We start from the raw sequence: 12,334 nt of genomic DNA, 5'->3' as shown, positions 1-12,334 counted from the left end.
TCATGCAGGGGCTCTCCGAGAGGCCCTCCCTCGGGTGCTCGAGGCTGGAGAGGAGCCATACAGGTCCCTACAGCCGGATAGTTAAACACTCTGGAGGGACTCCCACTAATTGATGTTGGCTACTAAGTCAGTCTGAGCGAGGAAGCTCTGCTGACTGCTAGAGAGAGGCAGGGAACACTCAGTGAGAGGGAGCAAGGACTCTTTCATCACTGGTATGGTAGCGGTAATTACTGGTGACCTAGCAGTAAACCTAAGCAAGAGTACTGTGCTACTGTGGACCCAGGTTCTGTGGAAACAGTTCGGAAAAACAGCCTGTCTAGTGAGAGGAAGTGAGAACACTCTTCACTAGTATGTGTCTCAGACCAAATGTCTTTGACCTGTGGGGTTCCCCAGGGGTCAATCCAAGGACCCCTATTATTCAATCTGTACATGCTTCCATTAGGCCAGCTAATACGCAGCTATAACGTGTCCTACCACAACTATGCAGATGACACTCAGGTCTACGTGTCACTGACGGCAGGTGAATATGGGCCTATAGATTTACTTTGTCACTGCATCGAACAGATCAGTGTGTGGATGCAAAACAATGTTCTCCAGCTAAACTCAGACAAAACTGAAATCATTGTCTGTGGCCCACAGAAACAAAGAAAAAGTGTTATCAGTCACCTTGAGACTCTCTCTCTAAAACCTAAAAATCAGGTTAGAAATCTAGGGGTAATATTGGACTCAGAAATGAACTTTAACAGCCACATTAAATCAATAACATCAACAGCTTTTTACCATCTAAAAAACATTGCCAAATCAAAAGAATAGTGTCTAAACCAGACTTGGAGAGACTAATCCATGCGTTTGTCTCAAGCAAGTTAGACTACTGTAATGGCCTGCTCACTGGGCTCTCTAAACGAGCTGTAAGACAGCTGCAGTACTTAGCAGAATGCTGCTGCTCGAGTCCTGACTAGAACCAGGAAATACGACCATATTAGTCCAGTGCTCAGGTCTTTGCACTGGCTTCATGTTGCTCAGAGAATATACTTTAAAACAGCTGTGCTTGTGTACAAATCTCTTCATGGTCTAGCACCAACGTACATGTGTGACAAGTTAGAGCCATATGAACCATCTCAGGCCTGGTCTCCTGCTGGTGCCCAGAGTCAGGACTAAACACGGTAAGGCTGTGTTTCAGTCTCCCCTCTTTGTTCACCTCCTGTCTGGTTTGTTGTTATGTGCTTAATGTTTTGCTTTTGTCAGTCTACAGTCTCCACCTCCGGTTTCCGCCCACTACCACACCCCTCTCCTTTGGCTCAGCTGGGGCTTGTTGCCCTAAGTGCTGCAGCTGTTTTAAGGACCATGGCATTCCCTGGTGGGTTGTCAGATCATTCCGGTCACCAGTCTGGTTCCTTACTGAATGTTGGGAAAACCAATCTACCGATCCCGTTGGTATCAAGGACTAGAGTTCGGTTGAGTTGCCCTCCTGGCTCCAGCGAGGGGACACTCGCTTCTGATCATCTGGACTATTCCGATCATTGTTTTGTTTGTTTTATTCTTTGCTGTTTTTCCTTCCCGATCCGTTAGGGAAATAAAGATCTTCATTTTGTATCTTAAAGGCTGCTGCCGTGAGCGTGCGTTTGGGTCCTCCACACCACACAACCCTAACACCTCAACTCTGACAATGTTTAAATCCAGGCTGAAAACAGTTCTATTTGACAACTGAAAGTATTTTATCTGCACTCTTCGCTTTTAATATAATTAATTAATGATTATTTTTATGTAATGATTTTATTTGTCTTTTTGTAATTTTATGGAGCTGTAAAGCACTTTGAATTGCCTTGTGTACGAATTGTGCTCTATAAATAAACTTGCCTTGCCTATGGTATCAGTGATTACTGGTGTCCCAGCAGTAAGGCGCGAGAGCACTGTGCTACTGTGAAAACCTGGTCCTGTGGAAACAGGTAAGAAAACAGTCTGTCTACTGAGAGGAAGTAAGGACACTCTTCACTAGTACGGTAGCTGTAATTATTAGCGTCCCATGAGTAAGCCTGAGCGAGAGCACTGTGCTACGGTGGAAACAGGTCCTGTGGAAACAGGTCAGAAAGCGGTCAGAAAACAGTGAGGACACTCTTCACTAGTCTGGAAGCGGTGATTACTGGTGTCCTAGCAGTAAGCCTAAGCACTCTGCTACTGTGGAAACGAGTCCTGTCTAGTGAGAGGAAGTGAGGACACTCTTCACTAGTACGGTAACTGTAATTATTGGTGTTCTACCAGTAAGCCCGAGCGAGAGCACTGTGTTACTGTGGACACGTGTCCTGTGAAAACAGGTCAGAGGCAGTCTGTCTAGTGAGAGGGAGCAAGGACACTCTCTACTAGTCTGGTAGATGTCAGAATTAGCGTGGAATCAGGTTAGCCTGAGTGGAGACACTCTGCTAGTTATAACAGCGGGAATGTTATCGAGGTCAACGCTATCAGTATCGACTTAACCTCACTAGCGTCCCACCAGTTAGCCTGAGCGGGACACTCACTGAAAGCCGGTCTCGAAAGTGTAGCAATCTAGCCACAACTGTGGAATCTGCTACTTCTGGAGCATTTAGCCACAATCACCTTTTATGTACATTATTACTTTATTACATGATATATGTCTAGATAGAAATAGAGAGAAAGGTAGACATATCAGTATGAAAAGTAATTTATGTTGTATTTGCACTGAGTTTAACAACTAAACTGAACAAATGACATCTGAACATAGCAGACAGGCAAGTGTACAAATACATTGATTTATTTTATGTTCGTACAGCATGTAGACGTCAACACACGCATGTGGTTTGCACTTTTGTTCAATGAATAACCTTCAGATTGACGGAATATAGGTATACTAGCTGTGTATGTTTACAATGGTGTTCTGGACTCGCTTCTAGGTTAATCACATTCTGCTCCCAAGAATAAATAGGATCTCAGACTCACTTGCTGTTTTCACTCATTATCTCAATATCTTTTCTCGAATTTTATATATTCTATTTTAACCTTTATAATTTTGTGTGAATTGGCCAGTTTTTAACATTGTTCTATGATGTTTTACCCTTCACTTGTAGTACCCGAATACCTGTGAGGGTAGACGGCACTGATATATAAAGGTCAGCATTGGCTGAACAATCAGACACATCTTTAAGGACAGCCGCGTTTGAGAGAGCAAACTCCAAGGTTGATGGAATCTCTATCTTCTACTTCAAGGTGAAGTCAGTAGATGATAGGGTACCCGATTACAGTAATACAATTCATTGATAAAAAAAGGAGTTTGGTCATGCTTCACTCAGCAATTTCACCGTAGCAAACAAGTAGTGATAGAGCAATGTGTTCATACTAGTTTTACTTGCTATGATACATACAGCGGAAATTTATTTCAATGCTGTGATAGTCAATGCTCACTTTGCTGTAAATTTACTGGTAGTATTTCAAAAGTTTAGAAATGTGAACTTCCAGTAGCTCCAGGGGTTAATAGAGCGGGGAGTGGTGAGCAGGGTCGTCCTTCAATCAGATCCCGGCTCCACTAGCCCCGGTCGATTAGTCCTTGGGTAAGACACTTAATCCTTCACTGTGCCTCATGCCTCCATGGCCCTGCTAATGCCCCTCCTTCTGTTCCATGGATTGTGGTTATCTGAATCTCCATGCCTACTACTCAGTATTCATAATTTCTGTCATATTCATTGAATGTGCTGTAACTCTGTAATGTTGCTCATTCCGTACACATGACATCTATTGCTTCTGTCCATCCGGAGAGAGGGATCCGCCTCTGTTGCTCTCCTGAAGGTTTCTTCATTTTTTTCCCCGTGAAAACTTTTTTTCATTTTTTTGGTGGTTTTTCCTTATCCGATGTGAGGTGCTGGGACAGGGATGTCGTATGTGTACAGATTGTAAAGCCCTCTGAGGCAAATTTGTAATTTGTGATTCTGGGCTATACAAAATAAACTGATTTGAATTGAAAGCACTTTGAGTGTTTGGAAGACTAGAAAAGACCTACAATTTATTTATTACATTTTCCCAGAACCTTTCATTTTTAGATGGTACTGTTGGTACTATTGATGTAAAAGTCATCTTTCACAAACTTGAAAAAATATTTTTCACTCAGGTCATTTTAATATTGCAATTATTATAATTACATAATTATTTTAATATTGCAATTCAAGCTAGTTCAGGGAAGTTTACATTCATAAATAAAATAACTTTACTCCTGGAAGTGAGGAGAAGACATTGAAACAGCAATTAAACCTTCCTCTTGATGTAAAATATAATATAAATATAAAGTATCAGTCCTTGATTATGATTGGCCGAGTGGCGATTATCAAATACTCCAAAAAAAACAGAGCTGTGACCCTATTACAATAGTATTATTCTACCAAACAAATTGTTACAAAATGTCAGACTTTGCTGTGAATTTACCTATACTGGGTGGGCTAAACCTGAATGAATAGTTGATGAGATGAAGAGGATGGAGTGGATAGATAAAAAAAGATACATGCTGAGAGAAATTGAAGAGCGGGAAAAGTCAATAAATGAGGTTGGGAGAGTTAAACAGACAGTTTTAACCGTCCATCAGTTTTATACCACTGCAAAAAAATGGAAAAGATGAACCCTATGGTTTCAGGCCACACTATGTGGTTTCATGTTTAAGAGAAAACACACCTGTCCAGTCAAACATGCCTGCTAACAAGAAAAGAGGCGAAGACTGTTTGTTCTGCTGTAGCTCTTTTTTCTCACGTAATTTAAGTCTACACTACATCGACCATGCCACAGTGGCATGGTCGATGTAGTGTAGACATCAATGGCTGCCTGCAAAGTACAAACACTCTGCCACTTGATTTGAAGAACAATACTGTCACTCAACAAGATTTTAGGTGAATCAGCCAAACACGCAAAACCACATTTATTTTATAAATTTGTATGGCTCTAGGTCCATCTTCAGGAATTGAAGATGCAACTCAACACTTTTACTCTGAGATTCTAGATGTTAGCTTCTTCAACAGAGACAGGAAATGCTTGTCACAACACTACCAGATACACTGAGCGATTTTAACAGTTTCTAAGGGCTCCACCCATACGTGCAGAATACATGTTCTTTTGCAGAAAATTAAATCAACAAAAAGATATAATTCAGTCTATTTGTATATACAGAAAAGGCTTATTCATTAACACTGTTAAATATACACTATGTACACTATGTACTACAATCACTCTGCCTGATAAAGAGCCTAGCAGTTCGATTTCAGCTTGTACCTGAAGTCCACATCATAGGTAGGCTGGAGGATTCCCAGGCCAGCACGGGATTGGTCAAGAGGTGGGACTTTGATAGCAGGGTCCAATAGTTCCATGTCAAAGTAGGACAACACTAGAGTCAGGAACTGCTTGATCTCATACACAGCAAAAAATCTGCCTGGGCATTTGGTGACTCCAGAGCCAAAGGGCATGTTGAAGTAACGCAGCCGCCGGCCATTGCGGTAAAATGTAGGTTTCTCCTGACCCTTCTCATCCAGGAAACGGTCAAACTTGTACTCCTGCGTGGGGATGAGGAGAGAGAGAGAGAGGAAAATAGTAATCCACAAATTACAGTGATTTCCTGAAGAAGATCGTTTTCTCATTGATTAAGTAGTAAGTATATAAGAGTCTTACATAGGGATCCTCATATATTTCTGGATCGTAGTGCAGCATGGGTGGATATAGAGCAATGACATCATCTTTTTCTAATGCGGTAAGCTTCTTGGTTGTCAAGGTGAAGCAGGAAGTCCTCCTTGGCAACACGTACATTCATAGAAGCACTTGAAAGACGCATGGCTTCTTTAATGACGCTGTCTATAGACAGAAAGTAGACAGAAATATGTAGAAATAAATTAGGTTCATTTAAAAATACAAACATTATTTTTAACTAGAATTCTGTACAATGGAATGTATACCATGTAGGCAGTGTCGGACTAGAATTTAGCTAATTAGTTGTCTTACAAATACCTTTTATTTTCTGGTAATCTTGTAATCTTACCCATAACAGGCATGTTGTCCAGCTGCTCCCTGGTCAGGTTCAGTGTAGGGTTGCTCGGGTCAACCGTCAGCCCTGAATCCTCTAGAACTTGCTGCACTTCCTTATAAGCTCGTTTCATAGCGTCTGGGCTCCTGAGCACAGAAAGAGGAGCCTGTTACGATCACTGTTAAATCTCTTCATTGACAGATTTTTTGAGAACTGTATGTGTCTATTTTTCTACATTGTAACTGTGGTACTTGGTGCAAATGTATAGATGTCTAAAAATACTAGTTTATTACAATTTTATGCAACATAAAGTACATGGACACGTGTGAACATGAGCTTATTAAATATTTGGTTGGAAATCCTTTACTTTCAATTACTATCTGTCTTTTTCCCATGATGCTCTACAGGTGAACCACCTCAAACACCCCCTTAAAACTGGAACCCATCACTTTGACCCCAGTCAATGCTTCATTTCTAATTTGCTGGACTACAGGCACAACACTAGGACAAATCATGGTCCTACGTCAATTGGTTGAGCTATGCAAATTTAAAATAGCTAAAATCCTTGCACAATTGCAGCATATTGTTAAAATTGAAATGCTAGTCTAACAATTGGGTCTACTGTGTTAGGCCAGTCACGATCCGATGTGAAGTCCTGGGACAGGGATGTCGTATGTGTACAGATTGTAAAGCCCTCTGAGGCAAATTCGTAATTTGTGATATTGGGCTATATAAAATAAACTGAATTAAATTGAACTTACAATAGATTGGTCTAATGTGCATATATTATATATATATATATATATATATATATATATATATATATATATATATATATATATATATTACATAATCATTTCTAAACCTGAAACGTTAGTCACCCTGGCCTGAACAAAGAGATGTGTTTTCCGTTTACCACACCTGACATTTAACTGACAAGAAGACAGCTTAAATTGTGATTTACTAACAACAATAAAGAATCATTAGAGACAAGCAATATTTTCTTCTGTTCAAAGAGAGCAGAACAACTACTGCCTGCTGAGTTCACAAATTAATTTGCTGTCTTTTGTTCTTTTTCCTGTGAGCCTAAAGAAAAAGAGAACTATCAGCATACCTGATCATATAAAAGAGACTCCAGAAGGTAGCAGGCAGGGTGTTAGCCTGTGAAGCCCAGAGCAGAGCGACGTGGGTCCTGGCCTTGCTCAAGTCATTGAAGGTAGATAAGGAATCATTCAGGATCATCCTCATAGCGATCAGATCAGACATGTTCTCCCTCTTGGGACAAGTTTTCAGCATGCATGGTTTTTGCTAGATTCTAGACATACAAAATAAATACTTGAATTTTTCTTATATAAACTTTATCCTGCTTAAGTTGTGGTAGCACAGGGACATTGCGGTATCAGGTCAAGGCAGTTTCTTTTGTCATTACTTCCTTTGATAGTCGTTGGAAAGGTCCACTAACCTCTCTGGCACTGTAGGCACTCTTGAAGACATGGATGGGCAGGCCAGCCACCAATGCCGGGAAGATCTTGTCAAACTCTTTGAAGTTCTCCAAAGCGTTGAGCACCAAGGCTTTCTGAGCTGCTTCCCTAGCCTGGCGCCTGTCTTCACCAAGCTCTTTACCAAACAAAGTCAGGTAACCAGATTCAAACATTACCTGGTGGACAGCAAGACAGAAGGAAACATGTTAAGACTGTTGGTAATACTGTTTTCAAGTCCAAATGAAGGTCATGTGTTAAAATCTTTAAAAGTACTATAAATCTAGTCCCTCTTGGGTACTTTAGTTGCTATTTTTCAGTTACAGGAATGAAAATTTACTTTGTCAGACAACATTGTGTCAGCTTTATGGGTCAATTCAATCCAGACTGTGCCCACCATTACCTTTAGAACCTTAGGCCCAATGGCAGACTACCTCTTTCTAGTATTAAATCATTTTGATTGTGTTCCAGTCTAAAGTCCAATTGCTGACCTTGTAGCAGAAAGCAAAGATGCCATCCACCTCCCAGTGGTCCTTGCTAGGGCTGAGTGTGTCGGACGTCAGCATGACATCCTGTAGGTGGCCCATCATGGACTCTATCAGGGAGGGCAAAGCCTCCCCCTGTAGGGTCTTCAGAAAGGTTTGGTGAAGGTTCTCTGTGGTGTGACCGTGGCGAGGATCAAAGCTATCGTGGCCGAACGCCTGGTGAGGTTAGGTTTGGAAAAAGAGGGTTAGGACTGCTGAATCACTGGTATCATCAAAAAGTTTTTTTATGAAAGAAGAAAAAAAAAACTGTGAGAACATGGTATGAAAATTAGAAGATTAAATCTAATACTTTTACCTTAACAGATGTAGCAAAGTGGAACTTCCTCCAATCCAGGTGTCTCCCCTGTCTAATTACTGAATGGTAAGAGAAGGGGTCACACAGGAAGTGGATGTACTGGCCTGCGATCTTGCAGGTGAAAATAGGACCGTACTTCTTCTGGCGGCTGCGGAGGAACTTAAGAGGGTTGGCCCCAAACTGCAGAGCACAACCCAGGTAGGGGATGAAGCCATTCTCAACGACAGGCTCACCAGGTTGCCTGTGGGCATTGACAAGAAACAAATAGCAGACAACATTCAGTGAAGCAAAAACAAATAGCCAGGCAAGGAAGGTCCAAGTGCTTTCCATTGGGCTCAGCTGTTTGTCTAAACAGAGAGGGTTTATGATGATTATATAAATAAAAAATAATAATCCCAGAACATTTTTATAGGAGTCATGTTCACTTTTTTCTTAATCTTAAGGACTGATTCAACCTATAGCCAGCTCATGGACATTTTTACTTTTTGTCCAATGAAAACCATGTATGTCCAAAACTAAAAACACCCTGTCTAAGAAATAGGAAAATTGTCGGAAGTTAACACAATATGGTTAAACAATGTTTGCACTGAACAAAATTGCAATTAAAAAAATCACTTAGAAAATTGCAAACCAAGAAAGTTGTGGGTCATGGTCAGTGCCTTAAACCATAGGCTCTCAGGGTGCTCCGTGTCCTTGGGTTTAAGGGTGCTTACCATGTAATTGCAACCATTTTTTGTCACCACCCCATTAGCAACTGTCAAATCAAAGAATAATATGCTTCCCAAAATATTGTAATTAATTAGCATTTTTTTTGTCATTGACAAGAAGTGATGATTCCCTAATGATAAAAACTCATTCAGATCATGTCAATGAGCCCAGTTTCCTTGAAGTTGAATCTGATCCTCCCAAAACAAAACGCTCTTAGAAAAAAATCTGACCATGATTTGACAACAGCAGATAAACACTGACAGCACTGGTGAAACAGCAGCATACCAAACACATTCCAACATCTTTACAAAAAGATTTGTTTGGTTAGCTTAGTGGTTATATAAGCTGCCTCATGCATCGTGTTGTTGCATGATATGTTGCTTGCCTGGAAAACATTGTTGGTGTTCAGCATACATCAGCAGATTCCTTTGAATGTTTAATGTTCCAGACACACTGTATAAGTAAAATACAACAACAATAATAAATGCCTAATACATTGCATCCTACATGTCCTATGTCTAGTCTTACCTGTGTCGTATCCCCACAGCAAGCCATAAAAGGCAGCAGAATCCCACCACTACTGCCCAGATCAGTGCAATGCTTATTATCATGATAATGTTGTTGTTGTTGTTGATGATGATGAGATGAAGACCCAGCAACCCAGGAGGCTTACCAACCGCTAATGCTTCACACAGATCACACTGACAGGAACTGCGATTAAAGCTGCTTCCCTAAGTTCCTGGATTTTTCCAACACAGAGACTATGAATGCAAAGTGTCACTGCTTGTCACTGCAGATTGTGCAAGCAGCCTGTGTGTGAGCACTGTTCCACCTAGTGTGACGACAGGCAGTGTGTGACAGGTTTTTATACCTGCTCTGTCCCTCAGGGTGGGCCCATGGGCTGATTCAGGGAAATGGCATCCCCAGTTGTTTATTTGCAAAAGTTAAATTTGTTGTGCAACATAAAGAGCAGTATCCTATCTGCAATCATTTTCTTTAAGATTACCCTGCATGTATTTTTGAATAAAGGACGTTGAGGAAGATTCTTTTCAGCATTTCTTTGCTGAAATAAAAAACAAAAACATTCTACATGTTCTGATTGTGATCAATGTTCAACACCTGCATATTGTGATTGTGATATCATAAAAAATATATATTTTCATTTCACACCAAAAAATATGCTTTTGCAAAAACAGTATAATATTTTTTTAAGTGCCATATAAAAATGTATATTTATTTAGGTGAACTCCTAAAATGGACTCAAAATGATCTAGCGTGTTATCTTACTGGGTTTTCTCTAGATAATAGGATTCCAAGAATAGTGTGTTTTAGTGTGTGTATGTGTTTGTGTGTGTGTATGTGTGCGTGTGTATGTGTGCGTGTGTATGGGTGTGTGATGACCTTGAGCGGAGTCCATGGACAGTGTGACCTGAAGGACTGTGCTGTGATAGTGCTCTGGGTTGGTTAGATTCAAGGTCCCTGCTGTGCTCCTGCGTGTGTGCATATGTGTGTTTGTGACTGTGAGTACAGGAGAGAGAAGCTATGAAGATCATTATTGTACGGTATGTGAAAGACAAGTATTACCTGTTCAGACTTACCAGGATTATGCAAGTGGAGATGAATTCAAGTTCATCGAGAAAGACAACATTAGAAAAGGATAACAAATTACATTAATGAAAAATACCTCACAGTTTGTGTGATAATGAGTCATCCATTTACCTGGACACAATTATTCTCTCAACACAAAGTATTTGTTAGCAGTGATAACAGTGATAGAGGTGTAGGCACAAGTAAAATACTGGTTAAAGGAGTGGCATAAATATAATGGGCCCCAGTGCACGCTATAATGATGGTCCCTTGTGCATGTGTTTAAAGCATGATCACAAAAGAAGAAGACACTGCCAGTCGCTAGCCTGTAGCACTTTTTTATGGAGAAGTATTTCAAACGAAAATTAAGACGAAAATGGTGCCAAACCTCCCAAAAGTCCAAAGTACAGTCCCACATTCATTAAGTAGGGCTTTGTTAACGGAGGGGACGAGGCCCGAGCCCAAATCCAAGTGTGTGTAGTGTGGAGTACTTGAAAAGTTGGGCCCAGAGGTCAACAAGATTCTTCCAGAGGTTGAAGACCTCCCGGACAGGATCCTCTGCCAGACGTTCCCAGTTCATCCTCACTACACGTTTGGGCTTGCCAGGTCTTTCTAGCCGAGTCCCCCGCCATCTGATCCAACTCGCCACCAGGTGGTGATCAGTTGACAGCTCTGCTCCTCTCTTCACCCGAGTGTCCAAGACATACGGCCGAAGATCAGATGATACGATTATAAAGTCGATCATTGATCTCCGGCCTAAGGTGTTCTGGTACCAGGTACACTTATGAGCCACCTTATGTTCGAACATGGTGTTCGTTATGGACAAACTGTGGCTAGCACAGAAGTCCAACAACAAAACACCATTCGGGTTCAGATCGGTCAAGCCGTTCCTCCGAATCACGCCCCGCCAGGTTTCTCTGTCATTGCCCACGTGAGTGTTGAAGTCTCCCAGGAGAACTATGGAGTCGGCAGGCGGCGCCCTTTCCAGGACCCCTCCCACCGACTCCAAGAAGGCCGGATACTCTGAAATGCTGTTCGGTGCATAAGCACAAACAACAGTCAGAGCCTTACTCCCCGCAACCCGTAGGCGCAGGGAGGCGACCCTCTCGTTCCCCGGGGAAAACTCCAACACAGCGGCGCTCAGCCGGGGGCTTGTGAGTATCCCCACTCCAGCCCGGCGCCTCTCACCCTGGGCAACTCCAGAAAAGGACAAAGTCCAACCCTTCTCCAGGAGCTTAGTTCCAGAGCCCATGCTGTGCGTGGAGGTGAGCCCAACTATATCTAGCTGGTACCGCTCCACCTCCTGCACCAGCTCCGGCTCTTTCCCCGCTAGTGAGGTGACGTTCCACGTCCCTAGAGCTAGTCTATGCTGCCGGCGATCGGCCCGCCCAGGTCTCCCGCCTGGCCCGCCGCCCGGTCTACATAGCACCCGACCCCGATAATTCTCCCTGCGGGTGGTGGGTCCACAGGGTGACTGCTGCTCCATGATGTTTTTTCGGGCTGAGCCCGACCGGGCCCCATGGGCGAAAGCCCGGCCACCAGACGCTCGCCGACGAGCTCCCCTCCTGGGTCTGGCTCCGGGAGGGTGCCCCGGTTTCCCTTGTCCGGGCAAGGTAGCTTCAGTCCGTGGGCTGCTTATCATCAGGGTTTATTGAACCGCTCTTAGTCTGGGCTCTCCCCCAAGACCTGTTTGCCTTGGGAGACCCTACCAGGGGCTGAT

General features: G+C 42.4%; 1 protein-coding gene across 1 annotated transcript; it reads right to left on the bottom strand.

Annotated features, from left to right (window-relative positions):
* Positions 1-4,892: 4,892 nt before the first annotated feature.
* On the bottom strand, positions 4,893-9,692 carry LOC117746608 (cytochrome P450 7A1). The gene is given in 10 exon segments (XM_034555858.1): positions 4,893-5,537; positions 5,653-5,721; positions 5,723-5,832; positions 6,017-6,147; positions 7,116-7,279; positions 7,281-7,316; positions 7,464-7,658; positions 7,971-8,180; positions 8,320-8,560; positions 9,556-9,692. Coding segments are annotated over 10 exon segments (1,542 nt in total). The 5' UTR covers positions 9,639-9,692; the 3' UTR covers positions 4,893-5,234.
* Positions 9,693-12,334: the final 2,642 nt, after the last annotated feature.

The sequence above is a fragment of the Cyclopterus lumpus genome, chromosome 17, assembly GCF_009769545.1.
Source record: "Cyclopterus lumpus isolate fCycLum1 chromosome 17, fCycLum1.pri, whole genome shotgun sequence".
In the NCBI taxonomy this organism is placed as follows: domain Eukaryota; kingdom Metazoa; phylum Chordata; class Actinopteri; order Perciformes; family Cyclopteridae; genus Cyclopterus; species Cyclopterus lumpus.
This window is presented reverse-complemented; position numbering and strand designations above follow the sequence as displayed.